Raw genomic sequence first — 17,214 nt, 5'->3', positions numbered from 1 at the left:
ACGGAGAGCATCCATACAACCTCGGGCTCAGATAGGTAGGGCGCCCAGAGTTCCATCTTACACCCAAAACGACAACGACGGTGACAAACAAGCTCCAGAGTCTACTCTCTGGCCAAATGCTGTTTTCGGTTGCCCTGCGAAACGCCTTGCCTTGGCTTGCTGAGGGTGGCGGGGTCCGCCCTGTCCATTCGCTTTCGGAGTCCCCTGCACCGATCTACGGACCCCCCAATCCATCGCTGAATGCCATTTCGAACCTTGACCGGACATGGGGCCAGGAATCCCCTTACGTTGGTCCCCTTATCGCCATGATTCTTTATCGATAAACTTCGCTGCCGCTTTACTGCGGTCCTCACCATCATCAAAGCCTCGTTGCCAAGCATCGTCAGTCTTGGCCTTTTACTCAGCCGAAAAGAATTCATGTGCCCATTGCCACACACACAGCCTTGCGATTTAATGGCCCGACTCATGGTCTTCGAGCTTGGCATTTCTGCCTCGCAGTAATATTCAAGTCAAATGCTGCTCTACATTAGCCTTTCCGACGTTGCTTCCCCAACTCTGAATTGCGGGGACGGGCACGGAGGCTGGCCTGTCGCCGATTGATATTACTTCCCAGCCGAATCCCGAGTCATCCTCCACACCATGCTTCATGCGCGCGCGCTTCCACGCGAAATTCGTGCGCTGGCACCTTCACAGCCACCACCATCCATTCGAAAGACACAGCAAACCCCACTAAACTCCGGCAACGATCTCTGATACGGTGGTGCCAAAGCACCTGCTGTCTGTTGCGTAGGGTGCTTCGTAAGAGGCACGTGGCTTTGAGGGCTTGGCCAGCCGGCTGACATAGCAAGGAGAAGCAGCAGTAGCTTCTCTCAATGTCGAAGACTTGCCGGTGTAAAGATCTCAGAGTCGACTTCATGGACACCCGTCATAGAAACAGCCAACGATGATCACGCTTGGCAAATCCTCGCGGACAGACACGGCCACAGCAGTCATGCTTCTAAGCTGACTGCATCCACTGATGTTGGCAGAGCAGCAAGGTGCCAGCACAGCGGACTTGGTTCAGACCAAATCAGTCTTGGGACAAGTAGCAGGGCCTTTATTACAACATCCGCCCAAACGCGGATTTGGTAAAAAAGCATGACGGTTACGCGAATACCTTGCTACTAGAATTTCGTCTTATATCCTCGCCCCAACACGGGATGTCATCTCTGGTGCACTGTCAGTCAATGCCCTACCGAGCTGAAAGGCATCGTACCTGAGCCAGCTGTGCCGACTTCCGAGCAGTGAGGATCACGCATCAGCTGGTAAGAGACTTGGCAAGAACAGACATCAACGAGACCTTGCATCCATGGCGGTTTGTGACCGCTGGCCCTTCTTCGACTTACAAGGCCAAGGCAGTTTACCTAACGTGGCTCTTGATACAATAATATGCCTGCTGCTCTGACGCGATGCAGCAACATCGCAAGCCAAGTTGATGACCTTCCTGAGAAGTCGAAATCTCGCCTTCCACTCCACATCCAGGACGATTTTCTGAATCTCGAAAACCGGCATGAATGTGGAAGCTCGATCCCCGTATATACCAAAGTAAGCACAGTGTTGGCAGTCAGTGCGCGCAAGTCGCCGTACGGAGTTTGGATGCTATGTCTATGTGGCAGTACTCCGTACACAGTAGGCACCGGCATCTCGACACCATCTTTGCAACTTCAAGATCAATACAGATCTGGCTGATCAAGCTGATCGTTTCTCTGCACAAGAGACCTAGACCAAGACTTTGTCCGCCGGCAGCCTGATTCTAACCAGCAGTTGCAATAAGCATTGTGGCGACCAAAAAGCTTAGCCTTCCGGCCCCCAATCTTTTTTCTCTTCCCGTTCATTCGCACTTCGTACCCCTCGCTGCCCCCCAAGAGCTAGAGAAGCCGGGGGCCCGTGTTACGTGGATGGGTGACGCGTCATCCGTGGCCCTGCCAAAGAGAAACCCATCCGCCCCCCTGGGATTTTCTTGTCAATCTGCTGCTGGGCTGCTCTCCCGCTTGATCAATGATGGAGGGGGTGGTGGATCATAAAAATGCATGTGCCGTGTTTTCCTTGCTTGCACGCCCCGAGCTCGTTGCTTGAGCTACCTCGAGGCTTGGGATGCTTAGCTGTCTCGCCCTCCTGCAGGTGAGGTGCACACGAGGCTCGGCTGATTTATGACCGCTGCGAAATGCAGACCCTGCATTCTTCAGCTGGCTGTCCAACAGTTTTTTGTGGGATACCGGATGTGTGTATTGCATATTTCATCTGTTCACCTATTATGTACATGATTCAACGGGGTCCGAATGGTCACCGTGTCTTGGCGGGCTCATTTCGTCTGAATTATTACCATGGTCGCTTGGAATATCAGCCAGATCGTTATGATCAGAGGACAGATGAACGTTTTGACGACTTGAGATGAGAGAGCGAGAGGCTTGGCATTTATTCGCTTGGCAGGCACTTTTTTCTTTCACTTTTGTGTACTCAGTATGGACACTCAAAGGCCGAGAGGCAATTGCAAAATTCTCTTTCTTCGTGATAAAAAGATATAATCTAAGGTTCTGTTTGAGTAGGGCGTGTGTGTCGTAGGAATTTCGTGTCGTATTTCGTATTGAGGCATTACATTTGTTTCGTTGCTCCCATCTCTTCATGTCATGCTCGTTGCTCATTGTTGTTTCGTCGTTCATTACTTCGTCCACGCGCAATAAGAAAAAAAAAAGAAATAAGAGAAAACCGAATTCGAATGGTGCCGCCCTTCTTGATCTTCATGTCGTTCATTCCATACACCAGTCATGTAAGTGTTGATATAGGACTGGTGTGGTTTCCCATTCAGGGTGTTGAAAAACGTCTTAGACGTTGCCCATTACTGTGAGATTGTGTCAGTATTCACAATTTCCTTGCACAAGGCTGAAATATGGTCGACACTTACAAGCTGCATACGTCAAGTACCACGTCAAACTCGCGCCGCCGTCGATCCAGCTAGGATCAAAGTTGGAGCTGTTGAAAAAGTTCCACGCCGTCTTACCGTCAATCGTCGCAAGGTTTCCATAGATGATACCCCTCCAGCCGCCCGCGATAGTATCGACGCGTCCGTTGCTAAAGTACACGTCCCATTCTTCCTTGACGAAGGCCGGTGTGCGGACAAAAGGCGAGGGCGCGAGGAGGGGAATCATATGGATGCCTTGGATGAACTCGATGTTAGCGCCAAAGTAGGTCGTGTGGTCAATCTTGTTCTCAAAGAGGATGCCGGCCACCTTGTTGCCGATAAATTGGGGTGGCTGTACGACGTTGTCGCTCTTGTAGAGGTAGTAGTCCTGGAGGGCGCGGGCGATGATGGAGAGCTGGAGGTTGCTTCGCGATGAGAGCATGCTGTCGCCCGAGGCGTCACCCCACATCTTGAGGGCGTAGGCGTGCATCATGTCTTCGGAGCTTGATTCTTGGTCCTGTTGTCCGTGATGTTAGTTCTTGCGCTTTCGACCTCGAGGAAAAGCGCAGCTCACCTTTCCATCGTACGAGGCGTACAGACCATGGGCCCAGCTGTGGCCATGGTACCAGTCGAAAGCACGCCACGTAGGGAAGTAGGTATCTTGGGTGCTGGGGTTGGCCACGTCTCGCACCAGAGCATTCACATAGTCCTTGTTCGCACTCAGCCAGCTCGGGTCCAAATGAGCAATGGCTGCGGCTGCAAGGATATGATAGCCATAGTGGAAATGGTGGTCATTGTACTGCGTGTTGCCAAAGTCGGCGCCGTCGTTGCCCGTGACGTAGGTTGCTGAAGACACGACACCTCCCCAAGCGCCTGGGTCTGGTTAGCGGGATGTATGTATCGTCTCGAGAAACCGCAACTCACTCTCATATACCAGCGGGTACTTTTGTTTGTTGGTAGCAAACGTGGCAAACGCTGCCTTGAGCCTGTTCAGGCCTGACTGCGCCAATGCTGGGTCGCCCAGAATGTCATTGATCACAATAATCAGTAAGGCAAACTTGGCCAGGGCCTAGTTGCGAGTTAGTTGAGACGTTTCACAGATATATGAAGTAGACTTACCTTTCCGCTGAAGTACATGGAGTCCAGATCAGACTGAGCCATCATGTCCTGGGATACCTCCTGGGCTGCTATCCCGCGGATCACGACTTTGGCATTGTCAGATAGCGTGGTGAGACTGCCTTGGTCAGGGCTCCAAGGAGCGAAACCCATGCTCACAGGCAAGTTCGATTCTTGCATCGTCCACTGGTCAGCCAAGACTGCTGTTGCGATACCCTTGGCAGGAGTCATGAGCTGAACCGGCTGAACGCCGTTTCTCGTCGTAGAATCAAATGAGGAGACATGGTGCGGCAGCGCGTACATGACCAGCTTGCCATCAGGATGACCGTCCTTGGCAAACTTGAACGTGTACGAGCCCGTGGTGCCGCTCACTGAACCAGACAGCGCGACTGTCGTGGGATAAACACCGGCCGCCTGGTCAAGCAGTGCCTCTCCATTTCCAGGATCCTTGGCGACTTGAATGATTCCGTAGAACGGCTGCGTTGATTGGGCGAGACCGTTGTTGACAACCTGCAGGTTGAGCTGAGATCCGGTGGTTGCATATGCGTACAATCGCCAGATCTTGCCGTCTTCGAGCTGGAAAGTGTACTTGGCAACGCCGGCCTTGGGGTCCTGTGTCACCCGCGTAACCGTCCTGAAGAAGACTCCCGTGCGGATCACGGGGGTCGCGCCGGCATACTGGGCTGTGATGAAGGGCATTCCTTGGACGAGAGGGAAAGAAACCGCCGGCACAGCTTGGGCATTCGGCTTCAGGTGAATTGTTGCAGAGAAGGCCGTGATGCTGTCGATTCCCACCGCGGTGTCCGACCCGAGCTCCTGAGCGCTAATTACCATTGATTGAATACCTACCGGGTTAATGAAATAAGACGCAGCTCCAGAATCCGCCTTGGTCGGGCCGAAGACACGCTGGCTCGCTTCGATGTGGGAAATCGTCATGCCGTAGCTGGCAGCAGCCCCTCGTCCTGCCCCCCATGCTATGCCATAAGGGTAGGTGTACGTCGGCGCCGTCTGGTCTCCGAGGAAGAAGTTGGAGTAAAACTTGTTTGTCTGAATCGGTGAGCTCGAGGTGATGCCCTTTCTCGGAACCGGGTGATCACTGCGGGCTGAGATGGTGCCCGGGGGTGCCCCAGTGCCAATGGGCTCAGAAAAGATGTCTCCGGAAGGCATTGGCGCGGATGGAAGTGGTGCAACTGAAGTAGCAGGCGCAGCTGTGTCGATGAGAGATGAGGGCGTCGGAATAGGGTTTGACATAAGAGGGCAAGACGTAACCTTGCCCGATGCAGTGAGACCAGTCGCAACGTATCCAGAAGTTTGAGGCGCTGTGTTGGTTAGAGATGGCAAGATCACTACTGTTCCGCTAGCTTCGGCGCTGGTGACGACGTTGGGAACCTGGGAGTTATCCAATGCTGGTGCTGATGTTTGCTGTGATCCTTTCGTGGCCCTGACTGTTACGGTTACGTTCGCCGTCTCTGTCACGCAAGCTATATCACGACTATCGAGGAGTAAAGCCCGGACGTTCAATTGGCCGAGAGACACCGAATCCGGGTGAGTATCGTGAAGGCGAACGTGTTGCTGGTGAAATAGGGCAAGTGCGTTCTCGCAGAGGAGGACCTGTATCAAAGTTAGCCTGAGGATCCCCATTTTCTTATGAAAGCCCGTCATTGCGGGGGAGGCAATGATCTTATCGTGTTAGTATGAGGTTGTAGAGGATGTTCAAGCCTGTTTCTGGCTTTTGGGGGTATGTTAGGTAGCGCGTGGCAGGGAGAGAAGTTCCTCAATTCTGCATGAGGTAGTATAGGAGCGGTGCTCCAACTCATATAAACAGGTGTCATGGTGAAAGCAGCCACACATCAACAATGGACAGTCCTCGGTGAACCGATAGTGGTAAGCCCACGGGTGGGATTGCCGCAGTCCAGAACGTGAAGATTTGCAGCGTTACCGCGCAACGTATGGGCCAAGAATGTGAAGGGAATGTACCGGTTCCAGAAACAATGGATAGGTCTCACCTGGTTAGGAATGCAGAGCGGCTTGCCGGGGAACTAGGTCTAGGTACAGAGCAATGAGAGCCGCCTGGTGAGATAGGATAAGGTGCTAGGCACTGAGGGATCGCGATCAGTCAAGACAGGTAGGCGTCGGTGGTGGCCGTGTCTTGATGGCAGCAGAGGCTTCTGAGTATTTGGCCAAGAGCTGATGAAGCGACGATGATGTTGTGGCTGGCAACAGCGGCACCGGCAATGGTCTGAGGACTGCGTTGGGCGACAAGACGCGATGCAGCCGCAAAAAGACCGGCAAGTAAGATAAAGACAAGGTAGGTATGTGTACTGGTTCAACTAGGCGGTCTTGGGTCTTTTTCTGGCAAGCGCAATTGGAGAGAGATGTTGCGATGGGGAGTCTCGACTCATGAGGTTAAGTATGCACGATTAATGCAGCACCCAAACGAAACGACCCTCTTTGGCTGACGCGTGCCTGCCCTTGGCGTGGAGACTCTTCGGCATCCAAGCTGCCGCTTGACAGTCCGAGAAGGGAGGGGAAATCAGCCAATATTGGCAAAAATGACCGGTGCAATTGACAGAGCAACAGGTCACTTGGCCTCGAATACGATGGTATGCACGTATAATTGAGACCCGTTGGGGCAAAAAGAATGTCTTCTATCTCCAGGGACCAAAGCCATGGAGGGGCATATCGTCGTCCCTCTCTTTGCCTTTAGCGAGACACTCGGGCCAGTGACGTAAGAGTAATGGCATCGCTGACTTTTGAGCAGCTGGATCGGGGTGGTAACTGCAACTACAGGCCATTGTTGCGAGAGCAGATGTTGAGCTGAGGTTGACGACAGTGGTCAGAAGATGCCCTTTGCTGACGCATTGGCGACAAGAGGTTGCTTCTTTTCAGTGTAACCAGCTTCTTCTGCCTGTCACCAGGCAATATGATCTTGGAGAAATCCTTGGCGTCATCTTGGCGAATGTCAGTGGCCACACTTGGCTTGCTGCTGTGAACTGGAACATGTGCAGATGAATTGTACAATTCGATGAAGGTAGCGTCAGGCGAAAGATGGTGTCGGAAGTGTAGTCTGCATCATATAATGGATAGTAATAGTAGTCAATTGAAATCGCAGAGCCAATCGCGGGTATCGAAAGCAAGTCTACTCCCAAGCGCCCCAAGCGCCTATAATGAACCGTATATCAGAAACCAAGAGAATGTTGCTCCCCTTGCAGTCTCATCTTTTCTTCTCCAGGCTATTAGCCCCAGACCTGCCCAGCTTGTAAACGCGGTACCGATCCTCCACGGCCTCGGCAGCAGCGGTGTCAATAGTCGTAGCATCTGGCCTCATGACCGGCCGACTGTCTCCTCCTTTCTTGATCTTGTAGGCTGTATAACGGTCTTCCGCGGCCGGACTCGGAGCCGGCCTCGTGACTCGTTGAGGCTGCTGTTCTTGGGTTGAGTGTCCCCTCTTCAGACTGTAGGCACGATATCGGTCCTCCACGACCGACGCAGCCGTAGCCTCAGTCGGTACCGCCGCGATGACTTGGCCAGCATACGCAATCGGGCGCGATCCGTCTCCTTTCCTCAACTTGTACGCACGGTATCGATCCTCCACGATAGGGGCAGCTGCAGCCGCTGTTGTGGTTGGAACTGCCGTAAAGACCTGGCTGGTCTGTACCATCGGCCGCGATCCATCTGCTTTCTTCAACTTGTATGCACGATACCGGTTCTCCTGCGCAGCCGCCGCCTCGGCAGCCTCAGTCTTGCGCCGCATCTCCTCCTCCTCCTTCTTCCTCTCCTCGCGCCTCCTCTCCCTCTTGCGCTTCCTCTCCTCGCTCTCGGCATCCCTCATCCCTTCCTTCTTACACTTCCGAATCTGCCTCTCACTAAGCACCCACGGCGGCAGAAGCACCTCGTTCCGGAACCGCGTGCGCTTCTCCCACAGCGCCACTTCTTCCTCCGTGGACCGGAGGATCTTGACCTTTTCGATCCTGATCTGCATCTCCTCACGGAACATAGCCAGTCCTCCCTTGATATCGATGACGGTGCCGACATCTACGTCGACGCAGTCGGCAGGAGGCTGCGGCTGCGGTCGTTTGGTGAACCACCCGTTGGTGTCCAGATTGGTAGCGCTGTTGTCGGACGGCGGTGTCTTTGTCGCGACTGTGCATTCGATGCAAGCCCCGCTGCTGTCGTCAACCGTGTAGATGCGCCGGCCCGGGAAGTCGTCCACGGCGACGACGATGCCGACGATGCGTGCCCATTTGATAGGCAGGTTCTTGTAGAAGTAGAAGTTCTGAACTGCAGCATGTATTCACTCGTCAGCCTGTGGAGCCACGCACACTGGGCATGTTGGCGGCAATTTTACCTTCATATTCAGGCACGGTCTTCAGGGCGTGTACGTCGGATGCCTGCATGAGGCACCATGTGTTGAAGGTTGGGGAGCGTTGCAGGCAGTACTGCGGATAGAGGCCGCCTATTGATACATCGCTCGTCATGGCATTGTCGGTAGAGGATCACTTTGGCATCCTCAACCAAGACCTGACCGTGAAATGTCGTGATAGTCAGCTGCAGGTTACCTCGGATGGGAGCGGTCGGCCGTTCTGAGGCTCCGAAAGCGCGTCGCGTTGGAACATGTACGTGATAGTGGGAGATTCCGTTCTTGGGGGAAAAGTAAACTTTCGTGGTTGACCTGGGGATGTTTTAGCGACTGCAGTGCCGAGTGCCCCGCCTTGTGGCGCTACCGTCCAGGACCCCATGCTGATACAAGTGCTACCTCACATTACCTCTGAAGCACTTTGCATCCAAATAGTGCTAGAGTAAAGCACTCGTCACCATCCGCCAAGTTGGGAGTTATCGAACATGATCGTGAAGACGTGGAAGGTCTCCAACAATTCAGAAATATCACTTTCATTCATGCGATTGAGTCCCATACCAAGATTCCATATCCTTGCCGGTTTCCCCCAAGCCTTAGACGCCAATCCAGAAATGCCATGTTTTACCGCTTCGATCTTCTTCCCGCTTTGGCAGGTTTGCTTTCGTCTGCCTTGGGCTTTTTCAGCCGTGCAGCTGCAGCCTGGAATGCCTCTTCTGACGGCTCTTCCTCCTCCACGACCCTCTTCTTGCCCTTTTTAGGCTGGCTGGTGGCTCCATACTTGGCAGCGAGATCGTCCAGAAAACCTGCACGTTTTTGCTGGTTGCCCTTAATGAGCGCGGCCAGGTCGGCCTCTCCATTATCCTTGCCCTTCTTCTTCCCCTTGCCCTTTTTGTCGCCAAAGAGCTTATCGTGAACTCCAAGCTCTTTGGCGTACTCCTCGGCCTCGTTCGCCTCGCCCTTTGCTGCCTTGACGCGAGCCGCTTTTGACAGCTTGCTCTCCTTTGTATACCGCTTGTATGCCTGGACATCTTCGCTGGCAATAGCCTCGTCGATGATCTGGCGGAACCGTTCGTCGTCCTCGAGCACGTCGCTTAGCATGACTGACTCGTAGATCCCGTCCATGTCGCCCTTGGAGTTTTCGTAGGCGATCAAGACGTCGTCCTTCTCCTCGTCGGAGCCCTTGTACTTCTTGGCAAACTTTTCGATGGCTTCTGCAGAGATCGCATCTTGGAATTGCTCGCGGTAATAGTCGGACCAGTTGAAGCCCTCGGAGTCGATGATGGACTCGGATGTAGAACCGGTTGTGTCGTATCGCTTGCGTCGTGCCGGGTCAGAGAGAATGGCGTAGGCGAAAGCAATGGCCTGGAACTTTTCCTTCGCCTCATCTCTCTGGTCGTCGGAGACCTTGTCTACGCGAGAAGTAATGTCAATCATGCCCCACGAGGATGGTGGGCTGCTCCCTCTTACCTGGGTGGTTCTTGAGTGCTGCTTTTCGGTAGGCAGACTTGACCTGTTCCGGTGTAGCCTCGCGTTCGAGTCCCAAGATCTCATAGGGGTCGATCTCGGGGGGACTGTCGTCAACAAGCTCGTCGGGAGATGACATTTTGAAGGCTGTGGGGATGTGAATGTTGGGTTGATGATAGACAGAAAGCTCACTCAGAGCTCTGCGACGCGCTCAAGCTCGCGGAGACGCGCCTGCTAAAGTGGTGGGACGCATGCGTTTAAGCACCGGGTCGATTGGCAGTCCGTGCGTCGAGGAAGTCGGCGAAACGGGGCTTGCGGCACCGATGCGCTGAGCTGAGGCAAGAGCTTCACTCCCTGCCCCTCTGCCCCTCCCACGATGACTGGCTCACTGATGAAAGCTACTTTTTGTAACTAATCAATCTCATGTTAGAGGCCATTCCAGCTCAATTCGTCTTGCAGTATTGAAACATCTCAAAGCACTCGGGAAACCCTCATAATCTCACTTATCGCACTGTACTCGAAGTAATCCAGTCAACTTTCGTATATCCTGAAAATGGCATCAGAGGTTGAGGGGATTCAACCAGCACCGATAGCGCCAGGCGACCACGAGGGGTACCTCCAATATGCGCTCTCGCTGGCGAAACAGTCACCACCAAAGCCGACAAATTACAGAGTCGGAGCGGCCCTCGTCAACCCCGCCACCAACACAGTTATCTCGACGGGCTACACCTTGGAGCTGCCAGGTAACACGCACGCCGAGCAGTGCTGCTTCATGAAGCTGGCCCAACAGCACGACGTTACCGAGGAGGAGCTGGGCTCCGTCATCAAGACGCCGCTTGTGCTCTACACGACCATGGAACCGTGCTCGACGAGGCTCAGTGGGAATCTGCCCTGTACCAAGAGGATTCTCCAGCTGCGGTCTTTTATCAAGACCGTCTACGTAGGTGTTCAGGAGCCGGAAAAGTTCGTCAAGGATAATACCGGACGGAGCGCGCTCGAGAGGGCGGGTGTCGATTTCGTGCACATCAAGGGGCTCGAAGGCGATATTCTCAAGGTGGCTACGGCGGGCCACGTCAAGGCTGTCCAATAGCGACGGGGTGAGATCAATGATGAACTGGTTGCGTGTTTGCTCGATGCTTCCATATCGCCGGTGGGCTGCCGCCAATGCTGGCGTATGCGGTGGTCCGCTGTCATGCAAGGGTGCGCGCTGTGGGATGACGACAAACTGCCTTTCACAAGTTGTTTTCTAACTGCGTTCACAACGAGGGCGTTTGCGGTGTTGAAAGGAAAATAGGGAGAGGGCATCATTGTAAAATCTGAACAATTTGAAATGATCCTCCAAGCTGCAAACTCTACTTTTTGTGCCGCCTCAACTTGAGGTCGTGTAATGCTCCACGCTTTCGCTCACTCAATCTCTCGAGTCGTTGGTAGTCGTACTTGGGCACCAACTTACTCATCTACCTAGGCACACTAGGTACACTAGGTAAGGTAGGTAGCTTGGCACATCCTGATGTAAGGTATGCAGTTAACCTGCGCTGGATCTCCAACGCAGCTAATCGCCCGGTAACCGCTGCCAGGTCCCTTCTCAGCCGGCCCCACCTCAAACGCCGGACTGCAATGATGCCCTCCATCGTTAGCGATGGCATCATATCCTAGCTCGGAGATCGTGAGCTTCATGTTAGTTAAATGCCAGAAATAAAACGCTTTCTCGACTTGATAGCATATGACTCCCGAAGAAAGCAAGGTAAGTGCCATAGCAGAGCGAAAGACTTGATGACACGGACAATCAGCAGCCACAATTTCGCCTTCCCGGTGTCTCTGGTCCGGCCAGCTGCCGATTGCAAACCAAATGGTCGCACCCCTCACTCAAGGTAGGCACTCCATTTGTTTTTGCTTCCCTGCTGTGCAGATACACACCGCTCCTTTTTGCTTTTTGCGTTGGCTTGACCTCGCCTGCAGTCATGGGCTTGACTGCATCATCAACGACGTTCAGAACAGCAAAACACGCACGCATCTACCGGTAGGAAAGCACCGGCAAAGTGAGAAAAGAGCTACATCTATTCCACCAGGGATGGTGTCTTTATACCCTAAAACAGTCATGGCCGGAAGTTGAGGCGAGGTCGGTCTGTACTGGTCGGCTTGGTCATGGGCCATATGCCTGGCAGGCAGTCTATCGGGAGTTGGGGACTGGTGTGGGTGTGCTTCCGCAACCATCTTGTGGACTTACGAAGCTGATCAAACGCATTCAACCAATCGGGAGAGCCCCTGGATATCCTGGGTTTGTGCATGCACCGGTAGTATGCCAGGGCGTTGGCTGAGCCACATGGGGAGCAATGGGAGAAAGACAGCTGGTTGCGGGCTTCAAGCAGACGTTGGTGCTTGGGCAAAGGAGGCCATCCTCCCCCGCCGTTTTTACACTTTGATGTTGCGTCGCACAGAGTACTTTTACCACAGTAGTTCAAGTTCTTTGATAGGGTGATAGACACCGATAATAGGTCCCAATGACGGTTTCCAACGATTGCATTACGTCCCTGTGCAAACTGTCAGCTTGGGCATCGTCAGTTTGGCTTGCCTTGGACAAATCATCCATATTTATCTGCAGGTGCTCTCACAACAGTGGGAAGCTACGAAACTGCCTGCCACCCTGATTGAGCCTCTTTTTGCACCATAGTGACCTTCACCTTAAGCTTAAGTAGGTAGTCGCTCCTCCGAAGCTACCCCGGACTTCCAAGTACCGTCGTGAAGGAGTCGGAAAGACCCTTTTTGACTTTCTCTGGTGCAGTGCCCCACTTCAGACACACAAGGATACCCGCCGCCTCCCTACCGGGACTGAGATCCACTACCTACCTACATACTTTCACCCATCCCATCTCCCATCTTTCACGCTGGACTAACGCAACACCTCCAACCCAAGATCATCAGCTGAGTAGCTTTTTGTGACCTTGGTTCGTTTGTTTTACCTTTGACGGCCTCCCGCGTCGGTTGCCCTTGGTACTTTCATCATTTGTCACCCATTGTTCTTTTTGCTTTAATTCGCCATTGGCCAAATCATTGCACTTTTCCGTTTGGCATGCCACTCGCTGGCCGACGCCAAATGTGCCTTTGCTCCCGAAAGCATACTTGACCTGGGCTCTTTCATGCTTACACATTGACGACGCAGGGCACATAAATAAGCCAAGGAATATCTGAATACAGTCTCGTTCAGTAAGTAGCGCTCCCACAGTTCGTGTTGCCGAGCACTGGAATCTCAATTGAACTTGTGACTGATTTGTTATGTAGCTTCAGCTTTACTGAACACCCCTTCACTTATTCAATGGCTGACTCTGGACGTGGTGGCCAGGGCGGTGGCCGTGGTGGCCGGGGAGGAGATCGTGGGGGTCGTGGTGGAGATCGTGGAGGCCGTGGTGGAGGAGGGCGCGGAGGCGGTGACTTCCAATCCCGAGGAGGCGGCGATGGCGGCGGCTTCCGAGGTGACCGAGGCGGCGGACGTGGCGGCTTTAGAGGAGACCGCGGCGGCCGTGGTGGCGGTCCTGGAGGTGATCGTGGTGGCCGTGGTGGTGGCTTCCGAGGTGACCGGGGAGGACGAGGCGGCTTTGACCGCGGCGGACGAGGTGGTGGTGGACGAGGTGGTTACGGCGGCTTCAGAGACCCATTCGAGAATGAGTCTCAATTCTTCGGGTAGGTTCAAGATCACAGCCATCGCTAAAGCTCGACTAACTCTCAGCAGTCAGAACAAGTCAATTCCCCAACCCGATCGCGGCACAATCGAGCTCGAGAATCGCATCATCAAGGCTCACCAGTCTCAGGACGCCCAACTTTTCAAGAAGATGAGCTCGATGACGCTCACTGAAGTGAACTCGGCCGCACTCATGCCCCGTCGCCCTGCCTACGGGACCAAAGGCAAAAAGGTCATCCTGTGGGCCAACTACTTCCACCTCACCGTCAACCCTGACGCCGTTTGGCGGTACAACCTTGAAGTCCGCAAGGGCGAAACTAAGGAGAAGGAGTCTACACCTAAGGGCAAGGGCAAGGGCAAGGAGAAGGCCCAGCCTGGAGGTGGTGGCAGCAGTAGCGGCGGCGGCGGCAGCGATGGCCCTCCATCTTCCATCCCGGCTCGCAAGTTGAAGATCATTCTTCAAGCTGCTCTCGAAGAGTTGAAGAACCTTGAGCCAAACGCCATTCTCGCCACCGAGTTCAAAAGCCAGCTCATCTCTCTGAAGAAGCTCAAGTTGGCCGTCAACCCCATCAAGGTTATCCTCAGGCAGGAGAATTCCGACAGGTCAGAGAGCTACCTGGTTAAGATCGTTGGCGAAACAGCAGCTCCATTGAAGGAGATGAAGGAGTATCTTCAGACCATGATTGACAAGAGCGACCCGGACGAAGCCAACTTCCCTAGATTTGCAGCCTCTGTCGACGCTCTAGGCGTCATTCTCGGCTACACTGCCCGTAAGAACGACCAGGTCACTGCTATTGGCAAGGGCCGGTTCTTTCCTTGGGGTCAAGGATCTACCAGTCACCAGCTTGGCCAACAGGATCCTCTCACGGCTATCAGAGGATACTTCCAAAGCGTGAAATTGGGCACAGGGTCAATGCTCTTGAACGTCAACGTCACCCATGGTGTCTTCAAGATGCCCGTCAGTATTCGCGACCTTTGCCTTTGGTCTCAGGTCGATGTCTTCCAAAGGAGCCCTGCAGATGCCACACGGAACATCACCAGACTTCGCGCCCTGTCCAAGTTTCTGGCTCGCACTCGTGTCGAGATCAAGTTCAAGGATGCAAAGGGACAAGAGATCACCCGTAAGAAGACGGTTCTCGGCCTTGCATACAGGGGAGACCTCAGCAGCAACGATGCTAGAATTGCGGATCCATGGCACTACGGTGGCCCTCGCCAGGTGTTCTTCAGGATGGAGCCAGCAGACGGACAAAGGACGGTGATGAACAACAGACCGCCAGGCATGTACACCGTCGAGCAATATTGGACCTGGAAGTACGGCACAGCTCCCGATCTCACCTTGCCTCTCGTCAACCTTGGAACCCGCGAAAAGCCGACATTCTTCCCAGCTGAGCAGTGCACCATCATTGCCGGCCAAGCTGTTCGCGCAAAGCTCAACGGCCAGGAGACGACCGAGATGCTCAACTTTGCTTGTCGATCCCCCTTTAGCAACGCCATCTCCCTCACTTTCGACAGCTGCAAAGCTTTGGGCCTCGACAGCGAGGTTGTCAAGGACTTTGGCCTCAAGGTCGACAAGAATCTATTGACCGTCCACGGTCGCGAGTTAATCGCGCCTAATCTTTCGTATGCGAACAAGAGCATCACCGCTTCAAAAGGCTCATGGAACATGATCAATGCCAAGTTTGCCAAGGCGGGACCCAATATCAGTAGCTGGACATGGGTGCGTATCAAGGACCGATACTCAAGGAGCTCGAAAAGTGAAGTGGAACGAGTCGTCGGCGCCTTTGCTCAAGAGCTTAGGACCAACGGCATGAGCCTTTCGGCTCCTATTGAACTTCCAGATCACGAAGTAGCCGACAGCGCCGGCGCAATCGCTGATCGTTTCAAGAAGCTGGACGAGTACTTCAAGTTCAAGAAGCACAATGCCAAGGGTCTCTTCTTGCTCATCGTCCTTCCCAGACAGGATACTGGATTGTACAGCACCGTCAAGAAGCTCGCAGATACGGTGTATGGCTTCCACTCTGTGTGCGTTGTGGAGAAAACCTTCATGAAGGACAACAAGCAGACCTATGCCAACGTCGGCCTCAAATGGAACCTGAAGAATGGTGGTGTCAACCACATCGTCAAGGATCCTATTGACATTGTCAACCAGGGGAAGACAATGATCGTTGGCTACGACGTCACTCACCCGACCAACATGCCAAATGACAAGAATTCGGCACCCAGTCTGGTCGGCTTGGTCGCCAGCGTTGATAAGGACATGGGTCAATGGCCGGGCGTCGCTTGGGAACAGGACAGTCGTCAGGAAATGCTTGGTAACGAGCTGGTCACCCATTTCAAGCGTCGCCTCGAGCTCTGGAGAGCGCACAACAAGGGCAACCTTCCGGAATACATCGTCATCTACCGTGATGGCGTGTCTGAGGGTCAGTTCACGCAAGTCCTCGATATTGAGCTGCCCATGATCCGTCAAGCGTGTACCGCGATGTACGGTAACCGCAGGCCCAAGATCTCGATCATCGTCTCTGTCAAGCGCCACCAGACTCGATTCTATCCGACCTCGGAAGCTGACATGGATCCCAAGTCGCGCAACATCAAGAACGGCACGGTTGTCGATCGTGGAATCACTCAAGCGCGTTACTGGGATTTCTTCCTTACAGCTCACACTGCCTTGAAGGGCACCGCCCGCCCGGCTCACTACACGGTGCTCTTGGACGAGATTTTCCGCGATAAGTATGGTGTCGGCGACAGAGCGGCGGATAACCTGGAGAAGCTCACCCACGACCTCTGCTACTCGTTTGGCCGAGCTACCAAGGCCGTCAGCATCTGCCCCCCAGCCTATTACGCAGACATTGTGTGCGAGAGAGCTCGTGTCCACCGGCCTGAGCACTTTGATGCGTCGGAAGCGTCGGAGACTGGCAGTACCATTGGTGGCCCGTCGACTTTGAGCGTCAGCGTGCATGAGAACTTGAAGGACACAATGTACTACATATGAGGTTGTTTGTGTGTCGGCGTACCGGAAGCGATTGCATCAGACAGCGGGCAAAATGGAGAGCAGGGCTTGTTGACAGGATGGGAAACAGACGCTCTGCAGCAGGCGTGCTTAGAATAGACTTCCGAGATCAATCGCAGCGGGTATTCACGTAGAAGATATCTCCCTCGTGGAAACAGGTCCTTCTTGCGTGACCAGTGCTTTCCGGCTCAATTGAGCCGAGTTGCTGTTCTTGTTCCGACTAGTCGCCCGATGGCGTTCGGGTCCGGAGCGGCCTCGAGTAAGACGGGGAATCGGCGTGCTGTGCTATTGGCTTCATGTTGACGTCAGTGGGGATCTGGTGAGGGGCAGCTCTCTCGTGGCGGGGTAAGCTATTTGCTCAGACAAGGAGCTGCGACAAGACAGACGGAGCCCAGCTCGACAGTGACAAATCGTCATGCACTTTTTTTCCAACTGTTATATCCGAAAAGGCTCCATCTGATGCAGCTTCGATCCCCGAAACAATTGTCAAGACTCCCCCCCGCTCCCAAACTTCCTGAAAGCAACCATTGCATGAACCAACCTTGTTGCTTCTATGAACGCCCTCCGAGCCTTGCAGAGAATTAAGCTTATACAGAACACACTTGCCACGAAACCTATCGGTGAGTCTTGTATGATGGCTTGGCGCTGCCCATCCC

General features: G+C 53.8%; 4 protein-coding genes across 4 annotated transcripts; 2 read left to right on the top strand and 2 right to left on the bottom strand.

Annotated features, from left to right (window-relative positions):
- Positions 1 to 1,929: 1,929 nt before the first annotated feature.
- On the bottom strand, positions 1,930 to 2,681 carry CLUP02_00355 (uncharacterized protein; the record flags this gene model as incomplete). Its single annotated transcript, XM_049279405.1, has 6 exons — positions 1,930 to 2,029; positions 2,096 to 2,154; positions 2,212 to 2,229; positions 2,310 to 2,424; positions 2,487 to 2,508; positions 2,636 to 2,681. 6 exons carry the CDS (start codon positions 2,679 to 2,681, stop codon positions 1,930 to 1,932), a joined length of 360 nt encoding a protein of 119 aa, XP_049135362.1.
- Positions 2,682 to 2,861: 180 nt separating this feature from the next.
- Positions 2,862 to 10,370, bottom strand: CLUP02_00354 (glycosyl hydrolase family 81; the record flags this gene model as incomplete). Its single annotated transcript, XM_049279404.1, has 22 exons — positions 2,862 to 2,878; positions 2,942 to 3,455; positions 3,513 to 3,811; positions 3,863 to 4,007; positions 4,058 to 5,665; positions 5,917 to 6,093; positions 6,154 to 6,222; positions 6,284 to 6,451; positions 6,515 to 6,560; positions 6,640 to 6,871; positions 6,913 to 7,047; positions 7,074 to 7,216; positions 7,303 to 8,330; positions 8,377 to 8,445; positions 8,495 to 8,575; positions 8,614 to 8,806; positions 8,870 to 8,941; positions 9,037 to 9,820; positions 9,879 to 10,022; positions 10,125 to 10,208; positions 10,265 to 10,286; positions 10,356 to 10,370. The coding sequence occupies 22 exons, from the start codon at positions 10,368 to 10,370 to the stop codon at positions 2,862 to 2,864; spliced, it is 6,045 nt and encodes a 2,014-aa protein (XP_049135361.1).
- Positions 10,371 to 10,428: 58 nt separating this feature from the next.
- Positions 10,429 to 10,965, top strand: CLUP02_00353 (cytidine and deoxycytidylate deaminase zinc-binding region; the record flags this gene model as incomplete). Its single annotated transcript, XM_049279403.1, has 1 exon — positions 10,429 to 10,965. One exon carries the CDS (start codon positions 10,429 to 10,431, stop codon positions 10,963 to 10,965), a length of 537 nt encoding a protein of 178 aa, XP_049135360.1.
- A 759-nt stretch (positions 10,966 to 11,724) lies between these two features.
- CLUP02_00352 (piwi domain-containing protein) lies at positions 11,725 to 16,540 on the top strand (the record flags this gene model as incomplete). Its single annotated transcript, XM_049279402.1, has 2 exons — positions 11,725 to 11,746; positions 13,155 to 16,540. 2 exons carry the CDS (start codon positions 11,725 to 11,727, stop codon positions 16,538 to 16,540), a joined length of 3,408 nt encoding a protein of 1,135 aa, XP_049135359.1.
- Positions 16,541 to 17,214: the final 674 nt, after the last annotated feature.

Source organism: Colletotrichum lupini, chromosome 1 (genome assembly GCF_023278565.1).
Source record: "Colletotrichum lupini chromosome 1, complete sequence".
Lineage (NCBI taxonomy): Eukaryota > Fungi > Ascomycota > Sordariomycetes > Glomerellales > Glomerellaceae > Colletotrichum > Colletotrichum lupini.
Note: the sequence above shows the minus strand (reverse complement) of the source record. Positions and strands in the feature narration are given on the sequence as shown.